Source organism: Callorhinus ursinus, unplaced genomic scaffold (assembly GCF_003265705.2).
Source record: "Callorhinus ursinus isolate GAN/ISIS: 27379988/994484 unplaced genomic scaffold, GSC_fseal_2.0 scaffold1, whole genome shotgun sequence".
Classification (NCBI taxonomy): domain Eukaryota; kingdom Metazoa; phylum Chordata; class Mammalia; order Carnivora; family Otariidae; genus Callorhinus; species Callorhinus ursinus.
In genome coordinates, this window is record NW_027397063.1 from 73,285,985 (window position 1) to 73,310,368 (window position 24,384).

Sequence of the window (24,384 nt, forward strand, 5' to 3'; positions counted from 1 at the left end):
GCCTGGCACATAGTGAGCCGTGAACGGTAGCAGCCCGTCAGCCTCGTCCCATCCTTCTCCCACTCTGTATTGTCATCTGTCCTACGTGTGCTCCAACTTGCCGTTCTCATGGTGGTTTTCAGACCTTGTTATCACTCAGGTGTGTCCATTTTCCAGTATCTTCTCCCACCTTTGATTTTGACTCTGGAATGGTGCCTCTCTCTCTCTCTCTGAAATCTGCCGGGATGCCTAAGATAAATTTCCTCCTTTTTTTTTTTTTTTAAACTTAACTTATTTATTTGAGAGAGAGAGAGAACACAAGGCGGTGGGGAGGGGCAGAGGGAGAGGGAGAAGCTGACTCCCTGCTGAGCAGGGAGCCCGATGTGGGGCTCTATCCCAGGACCCTGGGATCATGACCTGAGCAGATGCCTAACCAACTGAGCCACCCAGGTGCCCCTAAAATTCCTCCTCTTGCCCTGTTAAAATAGTAACTAAGAAGGAAATATATTTAATCCCATTGACTTTCCCTATACCTTATCCTACCGTCACCCTTAGCATCTGCCTTAAGCATTTGCCTCCTTGGAACAATGGGTTTCTGTAATTCCTGTCCATGTCTGTTCAAGTTGCTTCTTTTTTTTTTTTATCTTTTTATTGTTATGTTAATCATCATATATTACATCATTAGTTTTTGATGTAGTGTTCCATGATTCATTGTTTGTGTATAACACCCAGTGCTCCACGCAGAATGTGCCCTCTTTAATACCCATCACCAGGCTAACCCATCCCCCTACCCTCCTCCCCTCTAGAACCCTCAGTTTGTTTTTCAGAGTCCATCGTCTCTCATGGTTCATCTCCCCCTCATGTTGCTTCTTCTTTGAACTAAAAATAGCTTTAACTATATAGCTGACCTAGATTGGACTTTTTTTTAATGAAATTAAATTCTTTAATTTTTAGCAGTCTTCAAAAAAATTGGTACCAACTTAATTTCAAATAACCATGGACTTGTCTTTAAAATTAGGTCCCCTCCCTTTCTTTGGAAATGGCACCTGAACTCATTGATGCAAGGAGGTTTGGTAGGTAGAATGAATTCTCACCTACCCGCACTCTTGGGTGTATTTATTTTGGCATTTTCTCTAAACACTAATGAATTTGGGCAGCATAGATTGGATCTGTCGATGATGCTCCGTCATTCTCTTTGGGTCCTGAGATAATAAGGTCAAACAAATGTCAGAAGAGAATTAGAATTTTTTGAAGACTCAGGTCTAAAATTAAGAAATCAAGAGGTGTTGCCAGATCTGCTCTTCCCTCCCATAAATCCCTATTTTTAGATGCCACAAGAATGCCTTTGAGAATATAGTTGGCCTTATAATTTTTAGCTCAGGACAAAAGAACCATTTTTCCATCATCATTTGGAAAAGAATTAAGAAACAGGGTGTGTGAAACTTGACTCTCTTAAATACATTGCCACCAGGAAGCCTCACTTTTCCATTTGTGAATTTTACAGCACTTCGTTTGTGGCTGTGGCTGTGAATCAGGGGCTGCTAGAGTGAGCGGTTAAGGGCTTGTTTGGGCAGCACATGTACTAGAATTAAGGGTTAAGAATTGACCTGCTGGCCTGTGCAGCTGCTGTTTGTAGAACCTCGTGGAAGTGCAGCTTCCCTGGGAGTTGGGGCCATTTGTTACCGGCTCTAGCGACATGATGCTGCTTGACGGACAAGCTTGTAATTGGTGTTCTGCTGCCCTGAGTTTTTTGTTATTGAGCTCAGAGTGCTATTTGGGTGGTCAGCTGTACAAATTTAGGAAATCGTACAAGTTTCATGTTCTGCCAGCAGTAAATTTGGCTTTTTAAGTCAGGAGTAGAGCCTGAGGATAAATTAAATCCCAGACCTGCTGTCTTCTTCCTTTTGTCCTCTCAGGTCTCATATAAATCCCAAAGAACATTCAGCTTTGGTGTTCTTTTGCTTTTCTTAGAAAATTAGAAAGCCTATAATGAGTTTCCCAAGGCAAGGGCAGGATAGATCGGCTGTTTTTCAGAGGTCTCCTGGAGACCCTGAACGTGGAAACGATCTTTACTGCCGTTAGCCAGCAGTGAGGGTGGACACATCTTCTTGAGATACCAACACGCAGTTAAAACATAAGGAACTCTCGGGGCGCCTGGGTGGCACAGTCAGTTGAGTGTCTGACTCTTGGTTTCTGCTCAGGTTGTGATCTCAGGGTCGTAGGATCGAGCCCCACATCAGGCTGTGCACTCAGCGCGGAGTCTGCTTGGAATTCTCTCTCCCTCTGCCTCTGCCCCTCCCACTCGTTTTCTCTCTCTCTCTCGCTAATAAATAAATAAATCTTTAGAAAAAAATCATAAGGAACTCTCAGAGTGAAAGCAAGGTAAAACCAAAATCAAGTAAAACTTAAGGTGATGAGATAAAAATGTCTGAATTGTTCTCATACAAATACAACGTAAATCACAGACCAGATCGTTTGGGGCCATACTGCTCCCTAGATTAGCCAGACTCTCTGTCCATTCCAATAGCTGCATCCAGCCCTCCCTTATCCGGCGGTAGGGCCTGTGTTTCTGCGGCTAGCCCCTTTCTGTGCCTTTTGCCCTGATAGCTGGCTCAGAGATAAGAGGTTTCTTCTCATCCCGACCCGAAACAGTTTTGCCGACCTTCCCTCTTTCATGGCCTTGGTAGTACCTTCCTTTCCTTTCCACAGAGGACCCTGTGCCTCCTGAGATCCCTCCCCTCTGCCCTGCTGGAGTGCATTCCATCCTTGGGGACAGTCTATAGCTCAGCTTGGCTGGTGGCTAACTGGCCTCTCAGTAAGACTAGTCGTCCTCAGCTGTCACTCTATAGTCTGTCTGTGAGTCTCAGTCTGCTTATGGGGACGGGGCATCTTCTCATCCCCTGGAGCATCTCTGCTTGGTGGCCATTCGTCGGCAAGAGGCAGTGTTCTCCTTTCTTCCTATTCACATGCCCTCACTCCTTTTCAGTCTGCCCATTACACTTTTTTACTTTTGAGGAATATTTCTGGTCCCCAACTCAAAATCACGGCAAAAATGACTGAGCACAACTGACCCATTCTGCTTTGGTTTATTCAGACAGAAGCAATTAGCCCTCTAGAGCGAATGGAAGCTGTTCTAACTTTGAAGCAGCTTCTTTCTTAGAATCTCAAGGTCTTATCATTGTCTCTGAATTATTCTGTTGTTGAAGGGGGTCCCCTTTCCTCTTTCTTTCTTTCTCTCTCACTTTCTTGCTTTTTTTTTTTTTTGATAGTCTTTGTTTCTGTGGAACTTGGAATTTCCCAAAAGCTTCTTAGTTTCAATATCAGAAAGTATTGTGAGTCTAGAATAACTACATCAAGAATACTAGGTGTTATCCAACGTTTGCTAAGTCATTCTGGGCAAGATAGATGGGAAATCTTTACTTTCCTCTCAGTTTTGCTGTGAACCTAAACTGGCTCTTAAAAATATTATCTTTAGGGGTGCCTGGGTAGCTCAGACAGTTAAGCGACTGCCTTCGGCTCTGGTCATGATCTCAGGGTCCTGGGATCGAGTCCCCGCATTGGGCTCACTGCTCAGCAGGGAGTCTGCTTCTCCCTCTCCCTCTGCCTGCCACTCCCCCTGCTTGTGCTCTCTCTCTCTCTCTCTCTCTCTGTCAAATAAAAAATAAAAAATCGTTTTAAAAAATTATCTTAAAAAAAATGGGAAAAGGTCATTCTGTGCCAGACACTGCTGCTCTAAAGAACAACAATAATGGAAGTCGCTAAGCTTATTGAGAACTTACTATGTGGCAGATGTTGTCCTAAGCATTTTAATTGTATTAATTCGTCAGATACTCAAAACCCCAGGAAGTAGGAACGGTTATTATACCGATTTTGTAGATGAAGAAACAGAAACCCAGAGAGGTGAAAAAATTTGCCCAGAGATAGGCGTTTGAACCCTGGCTGTGGGAGCTCTTACACGCCACACTCGCTCTGTCGCCTCCTGGAATTCTCACGACAGCCACTCTCCACCGCGCAACCTTGGGAGGTATTCCGCCTTTCCGACAATCAGAGTTAAGCCTGCTTCCCCGGGGGTCTTGACTTTTAGTTACCTTTCTTTTTCCAGCAGCTTCACAATCTCCTCATCTGCTTCCAGATTTGCACAGGCCTCCCTCATCTTGGGGAAAAAAAAAAGTCACACACTCTCTGCTGCTCTCTTGAGTCTTTCTCAGTTATTTTGCTTTCCCTGTGTCCCTTTCCCCACCTCTAGCCTTTCTTCTACCTGATTTGATGCTTAGCAACTGAAGACCAAAACCGGTCCATATTTCTGAATAACTGGTCAGAGCTGCCCTTTAGCCCCCAGATAGCAGGAGGTCTGTGCTCCCGGGTCTCCTGATGCGAGGCCGCGCGGGAGGTGCCCACCGTGATGGCGGGACAGTGTGGTGCAGCAGTGTCTTCTCACGGGTCAGGGAGGCACTCCTGTACGCTTTCACGCTCTCGCAGAGATTCTCGGCCTCTTTTAGCTGTGGCCAGGAGGCAAACTTAGGATACTGCCAAAAATAAATACGAAGGACCAAAGGTGAAAATGCACTTCTGGCAACATTAGGACCCCAGGAGTTCTGACTACTAAAAATAGGTGCCTTCCTGTTCTGATGCCTTCTTTCTCTATCCATCCACCCAGCCAAAACTTCTGATGTGAGGGATGTGTAACTTTGCTTTCACTTCTGTTTGTGGATCAGACTCAGGGCCATCTGGCTTCTCTAATGAGGGTGTATTTTCTTCTATTCCTGATTGAGCTCCCTGTTGAGATCAGTTTGGTATGCCTTAATGTGTAGGTACACCACCTCCTGGTGTATGTAAATATTCCTTATACACCTGGAAGCCATTGTCTAGTTTTTGGAGGCTCGTTCAGCTGGTGGGAGGGCCTAGGGTCAGGCCTGCCCATGTGTCTGCTGAGTCTTCACCCACAGAGAATCTGATGGGGCAGCTTCCTCAGTGAGCAGGCGGCTGCACACTTACGTGCGTACTGTGCGTCTGATAAGGGGTCTGTGATGGGCTGCCTAGGTGTATTCATCCCCTAGGGAGGTCACAACGACGTGCCACAAACTGAGTGGCTTAAAACAACAGGAACTTATTCTCCCACAGCTGTGGAGGCTAGAAGTCTGAAATCAAGGTGTCAGCAGGATCAGGCTCCCTCTGAGACCTAGAGGGGAGGATCCTTCCCTTGCCTCTTCTACCTTCTAGTGGTTTGCCAGCGATCTTGGGTGCTCCTCGGCTTATGGGTGCATCATTCCAATCTCTGCCTCCAACGTCACATGGCCTTCTCCCTTTATGTCTCTGCCTTCACGTGACCCTCTCTTACAAGGACACCAGTCATATTGGATTAAGGGCCCACTGTACTCCACTACTCCGGAATGACCTCATTTTAACTAATTACACCTGCAATGACCCTGTTTCCAAATAGGATTACATTCTTGGATACGGGGTGCTAGGATTTCAACATATCTTTTTGGGGAGGACACGTTTCAACCCATAACAGTAGGCATCACTGTATAGTTTTAAAGAACATTTCCTAGACTAAGTCTAGGAGAATGGTCCACACGTTCCACATGTTCCTAGCCTGGAAACCAGCATTATAGACTCCTTCAGTCTGGAGCGTATATTTATTGAAGTCTTCCTCTGTGCAAAGGACTCAATTCAGCAGAGGTAGGAGGAATCTGAATGAGTGGTAAAATCTGGAACCTACAATTAAACAATCCTGCCAGGAAGAGGTAAAGGGGCAGATTGAAGCAGTAGGCGATGGGCTAAACTAGAAATCCAGAAAGCGAAATGTCAAACCATACGTGGCAATTTATCAAGTTACTGGGACTGAAAATTCCAGCCTTCGGTAACATGGATTTTCCACAGGCAAATACACCTCAGCAGTGGAGAATGAGCAGCATTCAGAGACCAAAAAAGACAGATGTTTATAACCAGGGAGCTCAGGAGTAGAACCAGAGCAAGGTGGGGCCCCAAACCTTGGGAGCCTGAGCAGGCTGTCAAGATGGGAACTTGGGTACATGGAAGCACAACAGGAATTGAATTACTGGAACTGGATTGCCAGGAGGCAGTTCAGGCTCAAGAAGAGGGCCCAGAAGCTCTAAATGGGAACTATAGTCAGAGCAGAATGCAGATCTAGAGCAGCCCAGCACTTAAAGCGCATATTCCTTCTGACTGCAGTTCTTACAGCCTAAGGTCAGAGTTGATTCCCCATAAAGGGCAAAGGTGATTCTTCAGCATGGAGTCTTGTGGCTTGGCTGCAGGTAGACCATGGTGGGAGTTATGAGCAGGAAACCAGGCAAAGTAGAACATGACCCCTATTTGTAACCAGTCATGATTTCCCATGTGTGGAGTGCCCTTCTTTCTAGGTTTGATAAGGACTTCCAAAAGGCTCTTGTAAAGAGCTCTGAGGAACTTGTTAAAAACAAAACAAAACAAAAAGGTAAAATAATAATAATGGTAACTTAATAAATAAAGTGATTTTTTTTAGAAGAGTGCTGAAGTTTACAGTTCAAAAAGGTCGAAAATTCTGCTATAAAACATGAGAAGGTCCGTATGAGACCACACAAGTAGGAGAGAGAATATTGTGAAAACTCTAGCATTGCCACCTAGATAAAGTCCTATCTGTGCAAAGTCTGGATGGGGAGGATTGTCTTGCTAACTTTGCCCAATGGGAATTCCCAGCATTCGGTCATTGTTGAACCAGGCAAGAGTGTGATTAATCTCTTATCTTCAGACTTGGGATAATGAACATGGGTTTCAGTTGGTCCCTAACCTGGTGGTGTGTAAGTGTAGAAGATTCTCCAAAGAGGCAGCAAAAAAAACCCCCCAGAACAATAGGGGCTCCTGGCTGGCTCGGTCAGTTAAGCGTCTGCCTTTGGCTCAGGTCATGATCCCAGGGTCTTGGGATCAAGCCCTGCATTGGGCTCCCTACTCAGCGGGTGTCTGCTTCTCCCTCCCCCTCTGACCCTCCCACCTCCCCTCCCACTCGTGCTTTCTTTCTCACACGCAAAGTAAAATATTTAAAAAAGGAGCGCCTGGGTGGCTCAGTCGTTAAGCGTCTGCCTTCGGCTCAGGTCATGATCCCAGGGTCCTGGGATCGAGCCCCGCATTGGGCTCCCTGCTCCGTAGGAAGCCTGGTTCTCCCTCTCCCACTCCCCTGCTTATGTTCCCTCTCTCACTTGTGTCTCTCTCTGTCAAATAAGTAACTAAAATCTTAAAAAAAAAAAAAACCGACAGAACAATAAATGCTGATCTCATTAAGCCAGATGTGTGTGCAGACTCTGGAGTGTTAGGGAGGGTCAGGGGCTTCTCTGTGACTAGAAACACGTGCACTTCTCCTTAGACTTAGCCCATAGTCTGCCATTTCACAGTTTAGATTATCAGCAAATTGGACCACCTTCTTGTTTAAGAGATAGGACTATGGAGATATTAGATGGTATGCCTATAGAAGATGGGTCTTCCCCATCCATACTTTGCACAGATAGGACTTTATCAGAACTCTTTCTGAGCCTGGTATTCAGGATCCCGGGATTATTGTGTCCACCTGGAAAGTGCATTGAATATAAATCAGAAAACCACCAAGCACTGGAACCAGGCAGGTAACGTGTCCACACGTATCTTGGGAATTTAACAGTTGCCACTAAGTAAATGTTTGCTCTGTTCCAGGCACTGTATGTACTGTCTCTAATGTTTACAGCAACCTACTGAGTCATGTCACTATATCCCCATTTTATAGAGGAGGAGACGGAGGAGTGGTTTGCCCAAGGTCATGCAGACGATAAGAAGCAGAGTGGGGATTTGAACCCAGTCTGCCTGGATCTACGTGTGCACATGCTCCCTCCACCACACTGTTCTTTGCCTCTGTCCTGACAGAAAATCCTTAAATTGTCACATACTGATGCCTCTTATCAGGAAGTCAAGGAAGGCTATATGTTCTTTTATTCTTCCGACAAATATTAGACAGTGTACATGGGATTCAACAGTCAAGAAGATCCAGACAAGGATCCTGATCCAATGGGGGCAGAGACAAATGAACAGAGGGACAAGTGCCAGAGAGAGGGTGAGCATGGGGACACCTAAGTCAGGCTTGAAGGGTCAGGAGACACTTTCTGCATCTAAGTTGTGACCTGAAGGACAGGAAGGAACCCTAGTCAAGGAGTAACAGCAGTGACAATAATGACACCGTCATAATCGTGGCCCCTGCATGCACAGGGCTAACCATGCAGCGGGGGCTGCTCTAAATACTTTCTACACGTGAAATGCAGCCGTCACAACCTTTGGAGGAGGTGCTTTCTGACCCCTGTCTTACCCATGAGGGCGCTGCGGTATAGAGAAGTTAGGCTAACTTGGTCAGGGCCACACAGTTGTAATAGACAGAAGCTGTGTAGGGATCAGCAAGTCTGACCCCAGAGCCCTTGCTTTTGCCTGTGTCTCTCAAGCCAAAGGGTGGGGAGGGGTGCACATATTCCATGTGCAAAGGGCAAGGAGCACAAGAAAGCAGAGCCAGTTAGAGGCTCCCTGGAGAGTCCAGAGGTGGCCCAAAGGGATGAGCGAGGCAGGTACCAGCCTGTGCTTGGTGGAGTTCTGGGATAATGTCTTGCTTGCATTTGCATGCCTGGAGTTAGTAACCCCAGACACGGAGACAAATGAGACATAGAGCTAAAGTTCTCCCAAAGACTTCCTGTTTCCCATATATGAAGTAAAGTTTATGAGCAAAGTTACACCTCGTACCTTTCAGGTCACTGGACCTGTAAATGTCATGTTTCGATGGAGATAAGACACCCCAAAATTAATGTAACCTCCCACTTTCCACCAGTTATCCATTCTACCACCACCTCTCCACCTTCATCCTCCATGACAAAGAGCTGTTTCCCCTGTCTTTAACGTTTCCGGAAATGTCTAGTCCTATTCCTTTGGTATCCTCCTTGATGTTCTCGAGACAGCTGCTCTTGGTACAGTGAGCAAGGAGAGTCCCCAAACTGGTTTTCTGTACCAGTAAATTCCTTCCTCTTGAGTTGCTCTTCACGCTCTCCTTTCCCCTCTGCTGAGCCACCCACCCTCGAGTCCTCGCTCACCGACAGGCTCTCACCCTAGTGCGTCAGGAAGAAAGAGGCTGTTTTTCTAAGATTGTACACACAGAGAGATGTGTTTCGACACGCATATGCCAAAATGCTAACAGTGCTTGCTTCCGAGGGTCTGATTAGAGGTGATTAAAACATCGTTGATTTGTTTTATGTTTCACATATCTGTATTTGTTAATTTTTCTGTAACCTGTATTATTTACATAATAAAAATAATAGACATTATAATAAAGTGTTATAAAGAAAATGGAGAGGCCCAGCCTGTTCTCAGATACATTCCTGTGACGGGCAGGCACCAGCATTTCTAACTGCTACCTAAGGCTGGTTGGGGAGCGAGGCATCTGTGCTCTTGAGGAGTTTGATCCCTCCTTTTCCCATGCCTGTTTAAACGTTTACCACAGACAGCCTTTGCAGTATGGTCACTTACATGTTGGATCACTGAGAAATTCCTCCTGTGCCTCTCTCTAGGTCAAATTTGGATCCCTTCAACCAGTACACTGAAGACCAGATCTGGGATGCCCTAGAAAGGACACACATGAAAGAATGTGTAAGTAAAGCCCTGAGGAAGGGCTTTGCTGGAATTTCAAGAGTGGAAACGTAATGATGCTGTGGTCACTCCCCAGCCTGCTCTGGCTGCCTCTGTCCAGCCTGGTCTGTCCATTTACTTCCAGGATATCTGTGTAGGATCACTTTAGATAAGACTTCCCAGGCATTTCAGAAAGGGCATAGAAGTTGATATCCCTCAACCATGGTCATATTGCCCTTTTCCTGTCCATTGATTAAGCAAGATGTTAATGACAAACACTCAGAATTCCAGAATGCTTTTAAATTAATTTCTACTTTATTCATCGTAATGGTATAACATGCTTTCGCAGCATCTGGATATGAATCGAGTCTGCAGAAAGCATGCAGCATGCATATGGGGTCATTGACCTCTTAGGGTAACTCAGCACGCACTCTCCCGAGGCCACGACCAACAGACTGATACCTCTGACCGGGAGGAGGATCTCTCATGCCCCTGAGCCGAGTCAAGCTCAGGATCCCCTGCCCTCATTCAGCTAGGTCCGCTCTGCCTTTATCACTGTGATATTGGGCTTCCTCACACCATTTCATTTGAAGGATAGGCTCCTAGCTTATTATAAAGGCAAGTTTGACAACCGTGTATCTATAGCCTTGGAAATCAGAAAGCGTGATCTCTCTTTCCCCATCTCCTGTGGCATGACCATATTTTCAGAACCAAAAATTAGGGCCACAATCTGACAGGATTTGGGGATATGAAAATACTGGAATTTCTAAGACCTTTTAATGGTATGAGGCTAACAGAATAGTGTATTTGAAACATGGAATGTCCTAGAAAATAAGGGTCCTAGTACACATGATCATCACCCCTGTACCTTCTTTCTAGATGAGCCAGATTCTTGGCTAGTAATTGTTGCATCTGTTTCAGAATAGCTTATTTTTGCCACTGGACTTTGGATAAAATTTAGTTCAGTTTGTTTTTTGTTGTTTTTTTTTTTCAAAAATTTACTTTTTGACTCTTCTAGTCTCTGCTTCCTTTCTTTCTAGATTGCTCAGCTACCTCTGAAACTTGAATCTGAAGTGATGGAGAATGGGGATAATTTCTCGGTGGGGGAACGGCAGCTCCTGTGCATAGCAAGAGCCTTGCTCCGTCACTGTAAGGTAAGTTGGTTTGTGGAGTGGCAGGGAAGGGGTTACAGCCTTTCCCAGCATGAGGTCCAAAGGCATTCCTGCCTCCAAGCCCACCGAAGCTTTTTAGGAGCATGCGCACAGATGTTTCTATATTCACCTTGATACCGTCTGGGCATACAGGTGTTTCTGAGCCTTCAGACCTCCTGAGCCTTTAATTTCCAAGGGTGACTTTTGTTTCTGGCCAGTGAGTAGTTGTAGTACTGTTGGAAACCATGGACTTAGAGACCTCCAGGCCATCAAATCCAGTCCCCTTATTTTGTAACTGGAAGAAGAAGATCCAGAAAGATTACTGTTCATGCTCAGGGTCACAGAGCAAGTAGGGGCAAGTGTTTCGTTACATCAGTATTACATGCATATCTTTTCATGTGTGGAAATGCAGGCAAACACATGGGTTTGAAGTTGTATCTGTTCTAAGCAAAATGGTCCTTTTACATAGGTGTGTACCCACTTAGGAAAAACAGATTATGGTATAAAATTTAAATAATGAAATACATTTTAGCGAAACCTAGATTAAGAAAAATGCTGAGGGAAATGGTTGGATCTCTCTCTCTCCTCTCTTTTGTGGCAGATTTTGATTCTAGATGAAGCCACAGCTGCCATGGACACGGAGACAGACCTACTAATCCAAGAGACCATCCGAGAAGCATTTGCCGACTGCACCATGCTGACAATTGCCCATCGCCTACATACAGTCCTAGGCTCTGATAGGATTATGGTGCTGGCCCAGGGACAGGTACTGAGCCCCTAAGGGACCATGGCTTGGCATGTGACCTCGTCTGGGCGGAAAACTGGCCCCTGGCAGGATTGGGCTGATTTCCATCTTAGTGCGATTCTTAGCTTTCAGATAATCAGCCTTAGCAACTCTAATCTGGCTGCCGCTGGGAGGGACACAGCCCTCCCAAGCCAGAGATTGAGTAGGGGCACTCTTGCTGGTTCTCATTTTGCTTTAGTACCTGCTTTTTTGTTGCCTGTAAAAATGACACTTTGAGGGGTGCCTGGGTGGCTCAGTTGGTTAAGCAACTGCCTTCGGCTCAGGTCATGATCCCGGGGTCCTGGGATCGGGCCCCGCATCGGGCTCCCTGCTCAACGGGGAGCCTGCTTCTCCCTCTCCTTCTTCCTGCTACTCCACCTGCTTGTGCACTCTCTCTCTCTCTCTCTCGAATAAATAAATAGAATCTTTAAAAAAAAAAAATGACACTTTAACTTACGTCAGAGAGCTCCTGTACTTACTAATTAACTCACGTACACAGGAATTGCCCAAGGTGTGTTGAGACCAGCCACCTCAAGTCTGCTTTTTGCAATCCTGTAGTGGTGCCAGACTTCTTATACTGCTGTTCCCAACTTTCCCACAATCTGGCCCAGCCTGGCCGCCTTCATTTCTCACTCGTTCCGTGCAGGTGCCGGTGGCTACAAACAGTCTTTCACCCCCTAAACTGGTTCTCCTCTGTGTCTTTCCTCACTCAGTGCCATGTACCTCCAGTGCCTTTCCCTTTTGTTCCCTCTGTCACATCCGCACGTCTGTCCTCCTGCAGCCTGCTTGTCCCTCTGAAAGACACAGCTTACATGCCCTAATGGCCTCTGCCGCCTGTACCTCTCTTGTGGCCCTTCTGCCTCCTCTGATGGTAACTGGCTAATGCCCTCTCACCCCTATTAGACTGTAAACTCTCTAAGGGCAGGGGTCATGCCTTATTCATCTTTGGGTCCCTGGCAGGGCTCCATGCTACATTCTTTGCGCATGGTAGATGTTAAGTATGTCACTTAAAATGTTAAGTAAATTTGTGTTGGACAGATAGCTCCTTTGTGTGTGCCTGGGATGGCAGGAAATTAGTGGTTTGGCAGAAATAACAAGCCAGTTGCAATGTGGAACTTGTGTGATGAATAATAATGGCCCCCATAATAGCCACTTCTGTTGAATGCTTACTGTACGGCAGGCACCGCGCTAAGGGCTTTACATACAGTCTCCCAACACGTAATTAGTCATCACAACCACCGAGAGAAAGATACAGATGTGTTAACCCTGCCTTCCAGAAGAGAAGATGGGCTCAGGGAACTTACACTATCTCCAGTCCATAGGAAGGGAGAGTCGGAGCTGAGCTAGGCCAGCGACGCCAAAGCCAGCACTTTACGCAGCCAGACTGCCCCGTCCCTCTCTCTTTGTGGAGAAGTCCTGAGGAAAAACATTTACTACAACAGATGTAGGCTGCGCTCTACAGAGCTGACTTTGAGAGAGGATAGGAGTTAATGATTTTTCTCCTCATCTTGAAATTATGTTAACATTAGTGGTTTTTGTTACTGTCTTTGTTTGCATTATCCTAAATGTTTAGTGAGATTCTATTACACATTTCGATACACAGAGCTACTACTCTGTACACAGGTATTAAGTAGAAAAATAAAATAAAGTGGGGGGGGACCAAGAACACCTTCTGGGAAATTCTTTCTTAAAGACACATCTAGACCACTTTGTTTCTATGAGTGGCTTAGTGTTTTGGAATGGGGATCCATTGGCTCTTTTTTTTTTTTTTTAGATTTTATTTATTCGAGAGAGAGAGACAGAGATAGTGAGAGAGAGCCCAAGTGGGGAGGAGAGGGAGAAGCAGGCTCCCCACAGAGCAAGGAGCCTGAATCGGGACTCGATCCCAGGACACTGGGATCATGACCTGAGCCGAAGGCAGACGCTTAACCAACTTAGCCACCCAGCGCCCACCGTTGGCTCTTTTTGAGGAACTCTATCCTTCCCTTCCCTTCGTTTTTGTTTCTTGCGGATTAAAATTTCCTTGCAACTTGAGGAAATCCTGAAAAACATGAAAAAAGCATAAAGGCAAAAATAAGATGAGTCATTTACCTCCCCAGGGATAAGCATCATTAATACATTCATTTGCCCCCTGCCAGCATTTTTCATGCATCTATACGCACAGACTCTAGTGGATAGGATGTGCTCTGCTGCAGACACACAATACCAGAACGAAAGAGGCTTAGACAGTAGGATTCTCTTAGCCCACAGCAGGAGGCCAGAGGGTTGGTTCTTCAGCAGCTCAGCGATGTCAGGATCTGTGTCAGCTTCCAGCCAGTACCCACCTTCCTTCCCCCTCCTGGTGCAGGATGTCTGTGCTAGCACCCACCGTCACAGCCTCACACGGGCAGGCCTGGGGAAGCGTACTTTGTCCTCTGCCTATATCTACCGGGCAGAACAGCCTTTCCTAGAAGCACCCCAGAGACTTCTCCTCCGTCAAGGCTGTGCCCCATGCCTTGGTCCTGTAGCAAGAAAGGCTGGGAAAGTGAGTAGGTGACAATTTGCTGCCTCTATCATGGAAGGCAGGTTCTGCCAGCATATCATTCCATTTTTTACTGCAACATGATTTTCAGTGGCTGCATAGAAGTCCATCATAGGAATGGATAATTGACTGAATGAATCCCTTACTTTCTTATTCTGCCAACTGGGTATTTTGAGCTGTTCTCTTTCCAGTTTGTACAACAAGATGATATTCGCCTACTATGCCCTTGACTTGAGCTGCAATTCCCCCCCACCGCCCCGAGATTTATGTGAAGGAGGTCTGGATGTCTTTGTCCCTAACCTTTCCCTTATACCCTGGTTAGTAAAAACAAAAAACCAAAAGTGTAACCCACTGGGGCATGGCATGACTCATGGAATTGTCACTGCGATTCCACCCCTAGTGGGCTTTGGGGTTTGCCCCCTTCTTGGCAGTGGTCCTCTGAGTGACCCTGAGTGACGTGTCTCCTTCCTTTGCAGGTGGTGGAGTTCGACACCCCATCAGTCCTTCTGTCCAATGACAGCTCCCGGTTCTATGCCATGTTTGCTGCAGTGGAGAACAAGGTCGCTGTCAAGGGCTAACTCCTCCCCGCTGCTGGCTCTTTTCCTTGGAGCATTGCCATTCCCTGCCTAGGGCGGGCCCCTCACTGCGTCCTCCTGCCGAAACCTTGCCTTTCCCAGTTTGATCTTTCGCACAGCAGTTCAGGATTGGCTTGTGTGTTTCAATTTTAGGGAGAGTCCTATTTTGATTATTGTATTTATTCCATATTCATGTAAACAAAATTTAGTTTTTGTTCTTAATTGCACTCTAAAGGTTCAGGGAACCGTTATTATAAATGTATCAGAGGCCTATAATGAAGCTTTATACGTGTAGCTATGTCTATATATAATTCTGTACATAGCCTATATTTACAGTGAAAATGTAAGCTGTTTATTTTATATTAAAATAAGCACTGTCCTGATAACAGTGCAGATTCCTTCCTATCATTTTTGTACGGTTTGCTGCACTAGAGGTCTGATTTTGCTATTAGATTGTAGGAAGGGTAGCGCACTGTTCTTCTTCAGCTGGTGGTTTCACGGTGCTGGGCTCTCTGGGCATCCAAAAGGAAGATGTGTGGCAATAGCGGGCCCTCTGGGGGGGGCCCCCTCGGCACCTCCTCGCAGCCACACCCAGGGGAGGGGCAGCGGAGGGGGCTGCCGGAGGCCATGCAGAGCGCCGTGAATTCTCAGGGCTCCTGCTTTCTGTCCTCTTGTCATTCACTGTTTCTGTCGGGAGAGCAGTGGGGTACAGCCCCAGCCCCCTTTTCGCTCCCTCCGTCAGGGATGAGAATCACAGAAGAACGTTCCTCGGACAGGGGGAGTCTCTCTCCTGCCTTCCTGTTTCTGCTGTTGTTTCTTAACCAGAATCAAGTCTGTTCACAGAGTGTGCCACTGCCTCAGGTTCCTGAACGCGGGCCACTGCACAGAGCTCTCCAGCCCTACACCTGCCGGCTCCGAACCCCGGGGTCCGCTGCTGCTTTCGTCAGTGGCACTTTGTCATTTGCCTGGTCCCACGCCTCCACAGTTCAGTGACAGGGTTCAGGAGTTTGTGGGTCTGTTCTCTCTCGCTGCAGTTGTCACACAGTCTGTCTCTCTCCAAAGTCTGCGACTTTAAGCAGCTCTTGCTAATCAGTGTCTCACACTGGTGTAGAAGTTTTTTGTACTGTAAAGAGACCTACCTCAGGTTGCTGATTGCTGTGTGGTTCCGCGTGTTCCCGCAAACCCCCTTTGTGCTGTGGGACCAGTAGCTCAGGTGGGCGTGGTCGCTGCTGTCATCAACCGAACGGTCAGCGTTGCATGTCGTGACCAACTAGACATTCTGTCGCCTTAGCATGTTTGCTGAACACCTTGTGGAAGCAAAAATCTGAAAAAGTGAATAAAATTATTTTGGATTTTGTAAAACTCTTGGTGTATAAAACTGTTCTCTGGGAGTGGCTTTGGGGTACAAGAGCCTTGGCTCTGAATATCCAATGATGGGGTTGCGTGCTGGAAGGACCAGTGACAGAGCCGGTTGGTTGCAAGGGGTGTGGGGCCCAGCGTGCCTGGAATCCTGGGGGTGGGCTTTGGTCCCTTCAGCCTGTGTTCCTGCGCACGGTCACCAGGCAAAGCTCTTCTGCTGCTCACAAGAGGCGGAGTGGGGAGGATGAATGGTTGTGGGGAGGCAGGCAGTTGTGGTGAAATAGAGTTCACGTGAGCAGTTTGTTGAGGACTCTCAGCAGTTCAAACAATGCAGTTGCCCTTTCAGCCAGTTCATTCAGATGAACTCACTGAGAATTAAGGACCATTCCAAAGGCACTCATTCTAAAGTTTCTCAATATATTGGGTCGAACGCAGCCAAGAAAGCTTTTTTTTTTTTAGATTTTATTTATTTATTCATGAGAGACGGAGAGAGAGAGAGAGAAGCAGAGGGAGAAGCAGGCTCCCCGCTGAGCAGGGAGCCCGATGCGGGACTCGATCCCCGGACCCTGGGATCACGACCCGAGCCGAAGGCAGACGCCCAACCATCTGAGCCACCCAGGCGCCCGCCAAGAAAGCTTTTAAGCTATTCGTGTTGGTTCTGCCGATCATCAGCAGAAATCGTATCTTAAGCCTAGCTATTTTTGTAAACTACCGTGTTAAAAATTCAGGGGGCTTGCTCTAAAGTTAAAATTGAGTTCCTCCTTGTCACATGCCAAGGGCTCGGTAGGTGCATTTGACCTGTGGCTACTGTCCTGGATGGTGCAGGAATGGAACATTCTCATCATCGCAGGATGTTCTGTTGGACAGCACTAAGGTAAACAGCCCCTTTTTTTGATTCCCTGGGTTTACCTTCCAAGAAGGTAACAGGGTCTTACCTCTCCGTCTCCTTCACCTTTCTCACCCTGCTTTGCCCCTTAAACGGAGGCATTTCCTGCCTTCTGCCCCCGGCGTTTGCTCTCCCCTGTGGATCTTTCTTTCTTTCTTTTTTTAAGATTTTATTTATTTATTTGACAGAGAGACACAGTGAGAGAGGGAACACAAGCAGGGGGAGTGGGAGAGGGAGAAGCAGGCTTCCTGCTGAGCAGGGAGCCCGAGGCGGGGCTCGATCCCAGGACCCTGGGATCATGACCCGAGCTGAAGGCAGCCGCTTAACGACTGAGCCACCCAGGCGCCCCTCCCCCGTGGATCTTTCACCCCTACAGGCACAGTGACAAACCAGCTGCGGGCTTGGCCTATCTCCTTAGTGCCGAGCGCCTCCACTGGCATCTTCTAGGTTCCTCAGACAGCTTCTCGAAAGTCTTAACAGTGCTCCTTGCCTTAGTGAGCAGTCCCATGGCCTCTTTAGTCTTCCAGGCTAGAAGCCTTGAATTATTTCAGCTCACCTGTCCCTTCCAGATAAATTCCATCACGCCAGGTCCTACACAGCACCACCAGCACCGCCTTCTCTCTCTCCCTCTGCCCTAATTAAGGCCCACCTCCCTTCTTTTTTTCCATATTGTAGCTACAGCTCATAACCAGTCTCTCTGGCTCAGTGTCTTTCTCCAGACCATTGTATATGCTGCTGTCGAAATGCTGACCCAAAATGCAAGCTGGTCAAAGGCTTTCCACCAAAACTCCTCAGGGGACAGTTGCCTATAAAGTGGCCCATATTCTTTAGCTTGCCATTCAGGGTATCCATTATCTGGCTCCAACCCTCTGTTTCTACTCAGTATTCCTAAGAACAGGCCACTATTTTCACACCTTTAAGTCTTTGCTATTAGCCTGTAATCCCTTGATCCTCTCTTGTTTGTTTGAGGGCAGAGGAGGGGCAGAATCTTTAGCAGGCATGAAACAGAGCTTGATGCAGGGCTTAATCTCAGAACATTGAGATCATGACATGGGCTGAAATTAAGAGTCAGACACCTAACCGACCATACCACCCAGGTGCCCCAATCCTCTCTTGTTTGAAAAAGCCATGTTTTGGGGCACCTGGCTGGCTCAGTCAGTGGAGTGTGAGACTCGACCTCAGGGTCGTGAGTTCAAGCCGCACATTGAGCATAGAGCTCACTTAAAGTAAAGAAATAAATAAGCCATGTTTTTTTTTAAACTCAGGTCAACTATTACCTCCTCTACAGGCCTTTCTCTTCAGACTCCTCTAGGTTCCTACAACCCTTTGCTTACTACTTTTTTTATTATTTTTCATTTTTTTCTATTTTCATTTTCTTTTTCTTTGCATATTGTAACTGATTATTTTCTTATATTTCTGCCCATAAATATAAACTTCTTAAAGGCATTGAATTATCTTATTTTTGTATACCTAATCATTCCTGGCTTAAATATTATGTTTTACATATAGTAGGTGCCTAACAAGTATCATGCTACTCAGCGGAGTCTTGAATAGTGCTGCCCCTCCCCCCCTTCAAAGCAGCGGTTGAAAGAAAGCAGCTCCCTGTGGGAACCCCACTGAACACTCAGCAGAATTCTAGATGCCAAGTTCATTGCAAACCGTCAGATGTCACATCATCATTTCCCCTTCTGCAAAGCCTGGAGACTAAGAGTCAGCAACTGTAGAGTGTTTACGGGGAGCAACCTGGGATACTTGCAAGAGTGAAAGCAAGCACGGTTCATAATAAAATGTGCAAACAGCGCCATGTCCTCTAGCACTGGCCCTTGCCCCGGTTGCCTGGATATGGTGTCTGAGTCTATAAACCCTCTCTTGGTTAAGGATTCCTGGGTCTCCCAACCGTCCCCAGTAAGAGGTCCCTTGGGACTTGACCTAACCGTCTGAGGCCGTCAGGCCACCTGTATTTGTCTCTAGTCACTCCCAGGAGGCACTGGGCACATGGTGCAAGTTAAACACACATAGAAGAAAGAAAAGCCCCTCTTTGTTCAGGTGTATGGAGATGTTTTGGGACCTCTCCTGCCTCACCTCCCATTTCTTCCATCTCTAGTGGCTTCTATATGTCCTGGTATTTGTCTCCTCTCCCGTTCATAGTGGATGGATATGTGGGGGGTGGGATGGAACATCCTTCAGGCACTGAGCTTGGATTTGGCACTGGATTTGGGTAGATCTAGAGGTGGGAAAAACCACCTGAGCCCTGTCTACTGGGGGGAGATGAGAGACCTACAGTGGGGGGCAGTGTGTTACGGGAAATGGCTCCCGCCTGGGGCACAGCCCCCTGGGCCGAGGCTGTGATTCACAGTCCTTAGCCAGTGTTTGTCCCAGGGCCACAGAAGGGGGTCTGGGTGGGGCCCGGTGGGCAGAGAAGGGGGGCAGAGAGGAAAGGGCATTTCAGCTCTGACGAAGGGGTTTCTGGGTGCAGCATCAGTCAGGATGCAAAGGTACTCCTGGGGCCAGGCAAGGCCTTGCACAGGAGGCTTCTACAGCTTCATCAGAACCTCTGGAAGCATGACTGTGAGTGTCTCACACCTGTTTTCTCTTAGCCTTTAGCAAACTTCTTTTTGAGTATGCTGGCCTGTCCCAGCTGGGAGGCAGCTGTGGAATGAGAAAACTGAATGTGGAGACAGAAGACCTGGATTATGAAACAAATCAGCTCACCCTTCTGAGCCTCTCCTTCTTCATCTGCTAAGGTGGAAGCAATTTTCTTCACAGTATGGTCGAGAGGCCTGGTTTAGAAATTTGATGTGCAAAATACCTCATGTGGGGAAGGTACTTAGCCAAGACATCTTACTGATTTGAGTTGTTCCTAGAGGACCAGGAGAGAAGGGTCTGAGTTTTGTCCAACCTTGGCCTAGAATTTGAAAGAGAACACAGGGAGCCCCATGGCTTGGGTGATGATGATGGCTAGACTCACGGAGACTGCCTGTGAAGGTGCCCCTTGAAGGGTGGACTGCCTGCCACAGGGTCAGACATACTCTGCATGGCGGCTTCCCTTTAAGTGGGAACCTTGTGGCCCACCTCCACCATCTCACTCGGGAGCGCACACCTCACAACCTGACACCAAGGGCCTTGGCCAAGCAATAAAGAAGGGGTTAGTACCCTACTGGGGCCTCCGTTCCAGATCTGTGTCCCTAGGCCTGCCATCCCTGGAATCCAGTGGCCGCCTGGCCCTGTGTGCTGGATGTGTCTGGCTTAGGAGCTGCATCCCACCCTCAGCAGCCAGACAGTGTGACCTTGGGCAGGAGACAGAGGAGGGCAAGTTCAAACCTCAACACACTGGGGAGTGTTGAGCAGGCAAGTCTCCCACTAGGGCAATATATTTCTGTAACTTAAAGAAAAGGCCTCAGATGCCATAGCTGATTTTAAGGAGGCTCTGGACAACATTCCTGGCCAAGATACTGAGACAACAGCTGAAGCCAAAAGGAATGTGATCAGTGAGGACACAAGGCAGATGACAGACCCCTCTTTCTATGCTACCCCCAACTCCAAAAGCAGACTCACCATCACAACCACTGCCCAACTACCTTCATCTGTGCTAAAGCCTCTATCAAAACCTTCACGACCACCAGAACCCCCAAAACTACCATCCACATGTACCCAAACTGCCAAACCATCTGAATTAACTTGAAAGCTAGAACGGTATTCTAAGTCACATATTTCAGTTGAGAATGGTCACTGGCCTCAAGTAGCTCACACTGCAGTGGGAAGAGGAAATGGTCAAAGAGTGGGCATATTGAAAGGAGCCCAATGTAGAAGCTCTGGTAAATGGGCCACTGGTGTGCTCACACAGAGGAAGGTTGGGCACTGTGGGATTGGATCCTGGGGGGCCACCAAGTCCTTCTGTCAGTGAGCCCACATCACTCAAGGGCAACTCAGGACTCTGAGCAATTGGGTGACACAGCAGCTGGAGAACCCGGAAGAAAGGGAGGCCTGGTGCCTGCCTTTAGGAGCTTGCCCTATGGTGGAAAAGATGGCATAGACACAAAACGTAGACAACAGAGCCAAGGAATCAACCCAGAACAAGGCACGGACCACTGTGGGAGACGGCTGGCACGTTGGGAAGAAAAGTGGTGAGGGATGGGTGGGGTTGACTAGGGAAGCTCTCGGAGGGGTGAAGTTTCTGAAACAATGTTATGAGGAAGAAGGAAGTGATTTGTTGGAGAGGGGGAGGCAACTTCTAACAAACAGGAAGCAGTGTTGTGGGAATGGCAGCAGTAACAAATATTGTTCCAAGCATGGAACATTACCAGCAGCACTTGCTTGGAATGTTCTCTAATCCCCCCATTCTCCCCAGTCCTAGGCAACCACTGACTGACTTTCTGCCTCTATAGACTGGCCTATGCTGGGCATTTCATATGAATGGAATCATGCAATATGTTGTGTTTGGCTTCTTCACTTAGCATACTGTTTTCAGGTTCATCCACGTTATAGCATGTATCAGTACTTCCTTCTTTTTTGTTGCCAAATAACATTCCACTGTATGATTAAACCACATTTTATTTATCCAGTCATCAGTTGATAAGACACTTGGGTTGTTGCTGGTGAGGCCTCCAGGGAGGCTGCTTAGTGCCTGGACAGAGGAGAGCAGGAAGCATGAGCTCGGGTTTCATCATACTGAGCAGGAGTAGCGTATCCTGAGGGGAGGCACCACCACTGCAGGGGCTGTCCCCCACCCCTTGTTGAGCCGACCCATGTAGTCCACTGAGGCTCCCAGGCAGAGGCTGAAAGGAGCCCAATGAGGGTTGAGCTCCATGGGCCAGAGGTGAGGTGGCTGGGGGAGTGAAGGTATCCCAACCTGTCCCAGGCTGAGCAGCAGGGCCTAGGTGTGACTGGCATGGCCAAATGGATTTACTCCATTGGGAAAGACTCCTGGAACTTGTGTCCCTCCCTGACGCTGTCTGAGAGCGCTGGGTGCGTGAGGAGAGTGGCCAGAGGGGGCTAAGGAGAAGGCTGGATTGCACTGGGAGCCCTGGGACCAGGAAGCAGAGGGGCATGGGGCAGTGCAGGCCCAACATGTAGCCTCTGCTCAGCAGGCTGGCTTTACTCACGTTGCCTTCCTGCTCTGGAAACTTGGCACCTCCTCCTGGAAAAGGCACTTCCTCCCGGCTCCTTCGGTTCCCATCCGAGGAAGCCTGTGGCAGCTAAGCTTTCAGCTGCCCCCCCTGAGACACTGCTCTAGGTGGGAATTCTGTCCTCAATTGGAGGCCCTGAAGGGGTAGGCAGAGGAGCCTCCCTCTCAGTCCAGGGACACTAGAAGGAAGGAAGTGGGGTCAGACACTGTGGTGAATCCTGGTCCTGCCACTCACTAGCTCTGTGGCCTTGAGCTTCAGTTTCACTACCTGTCAAATGCAGGATTGTTGGGAGCATTGCAAAAATTGAAGGGAAAGACTGTGCAGAGCCTACCTCTGCCCAGAAGAGGACTCTGAGGCGGTAGAAGCCCACAGCCCATGAATGTGACACCACAAGGAAAACTAACAGAACCCTGCCGGTGGGAGCACTGTGTGTGAATGGAAGGAATTCTCTGAAAAGCCACTTGGGATGGGAGATGGGGAGAACAGGCAGACTCAAGGAACAACTGCCACATTAAGCCACCTTCTAGGGCCAGCGGATCTCATCAGTTGGAGGGCTTCTGATGTGTTGAGTGGGGTTTGAGATCCAAGCCGGAGATGAATGGCTGCTGAGAACTCTGGAGGGCAGGAGACACTTCCCTTCCCCATGACAACAGTCAGCTCTCAATCAATGTTGACTAAATATTTTTTTAAGTTTTGGTTGAGGATACTAGATGACTGATCCTCAGGCTCCTCATGCAGTGAGAAGAGCACTGTACCGGGAGTCGGCAAACCTAGCTTTTCAGCCCTTGTCTTCTGCTCTCTCTTTTGGCCTGTTTCCTACCCCTCCTCCTCCTCCTTCTTGTTTAAGATTTATTTATTTATTTGGGGGGGAGCAGAGGGAGAGGGAGAGAGAGAATCCTACGCAGACTCCCCGCTGAGTGCAGAGCTCCATGTGGGGCTCCATCCCAGGACCTGAGATCATGACCTGAGCCAAAACCAAGAGTCGGACGCTTAACTGCTGAGCCACCCGGGCGCCCCCACACATTTCTTCTTAGCAATGCTATCCTTTAGAAGTTGTTGTTACTGTTACTCTTGTTTCACAGCTTAGGGAGCTCAAGTAAGTGCCCCAAACACACAGTAACTGACCCGAGTTTCAAATTCATGTCCCTCTGATTCCAAAGTTTTTGCTCTTTCCACCACATTCCCTGTCATTCCTATTGCTCCAAAAATGCCTCTCTAAGGAAGTAAATGAGCCGATGTGTTGAATAGAGATGTTTTGCGTTGTCATTGGTCCGCCAGACTGGCTGATACTGAACTGTCCTTGGCAGTAACTGGCCAGCAAGTTCAGCAAGTTTGGCAAATGTCTACTAGAATGAGTACAAGACCATAGACCATATCATCAGCTCCTCTTGCCGTGGCATGGCAGGAGGCCCTGAGCCCTGATGGTCTAAAAGCTGTGTCAGATTAGGTCAAGTTAAACAGGAGGGAATCTGAGGCACCTGGGTGGCTTGGTTGGTTGAGCGTCCGACTCTTGATTTTGGCTCAGGTCATGATCTCAGGGTCCTGGGATCAAGCCCTGCATCAGGCTCCTTGCTCAGCAGGGAGTCTGCTTGAGGATTCTCTTTCTCTCCCTCTGCCTCTCTACCTACACTCTCTCTCTCTCTCTCAAATAAATAAATCTGGGGCACCTGGGTGGCTCAGTTGTTAAGCGGCTGCCTTCGGCTCAGGTCATGATCCCAGGGTCCTGGGATCGAGCCCCGCATCAGGCTCCCTGCTCCGTGGGAAGCCTGCTTCTCCCTCTCCCTCTGCCTGCTGCTCTGCCTACTTGTGCGCTTCTCTCTCTCTCTGTCAAATAAATAAATAAATCTTTAAAAAAAATAAAATAAATCTTTAAAAAAAAAGGAGGGAATCAGAGTTCAGTTCCGTCTCATGCCATTTGGGATCAGAAAATTTCCTTATTAAGAGTGCATTTCTGCCCATTGCTAGGGATTGTTCTGTGATAAAAGCTCCAGGGGGCCATTAATAGCCTGGAATCAATGATGAGCTATTGCAACTTGGGTGGGAGATGTTTCCTGAAAGAGGAAATGTTACAGGTATCCCTAAACTGTCCCTAACCATCCCATCAGTTGAGTGAGAGCAGTAACAGCAACGATCCCTAACACAGCGATGGCACTTCAAGCCTGTCTTCTCATTCTATTTCATTGTGAACTCCAAACTGCCATTTCCTGGGAAGAAGCTGGCATAGAGTCCCCAAGGGGCACCCAGCAGGCAGATGGCTCTGTAATTTGGGGGAGAGGGTTGCCCTTTTTGTGTACTGGATAGGCTATCCTCTGAGGCTGTTCCATGCACTAAGATCAGTCAGTCACTTTGTAAGGAATCCGGAATGTCAGCCAGGACAGG

At 47.8% G+C, this 24,384-nt stretch overlaps 1 protein-coding gene across 3 annotated transcripts in view; it reads left to right on the forward strand.

The window, feature by feature from the left end:
- The window catches only part of ABCC5 (ATP binding cassette subfamily C member 5), a 160,890-nt gene extending 144,894 nt beyond the window's left edge, over positions 1 to 15,996 (forward strand). For all 3 annotated transcript variants that reach the window (XM_073896420.1, XM_073896437.1, XM_025877691.2), the window contains 4 exons: positions 9,546 to 9,624; positions 10,644 to 10,757; positions 11,356 to 11,520; positions 14,536 to 15,996. In XM_073896420.1, coding sequence (XP_073752521.1) covers positions 9,546 to 9,624; positions 10,644 to 10,757; positions 11,356 to 11,520; positions 14,536 to 14,637 — 460 coding nt within the window. In that variant the 3' untranslated portion in view covers positions 14,638 to 15,996. The remainder of the gene's footprint in view (positions 1 to 9,545; positions 9,625 to 10,643; positions 10,758 to 11,355; positions 11,521 to 14,535) is intronic.
- Positions 15,997 to 24,384: the final 8,388 nt, after the last annotated feature.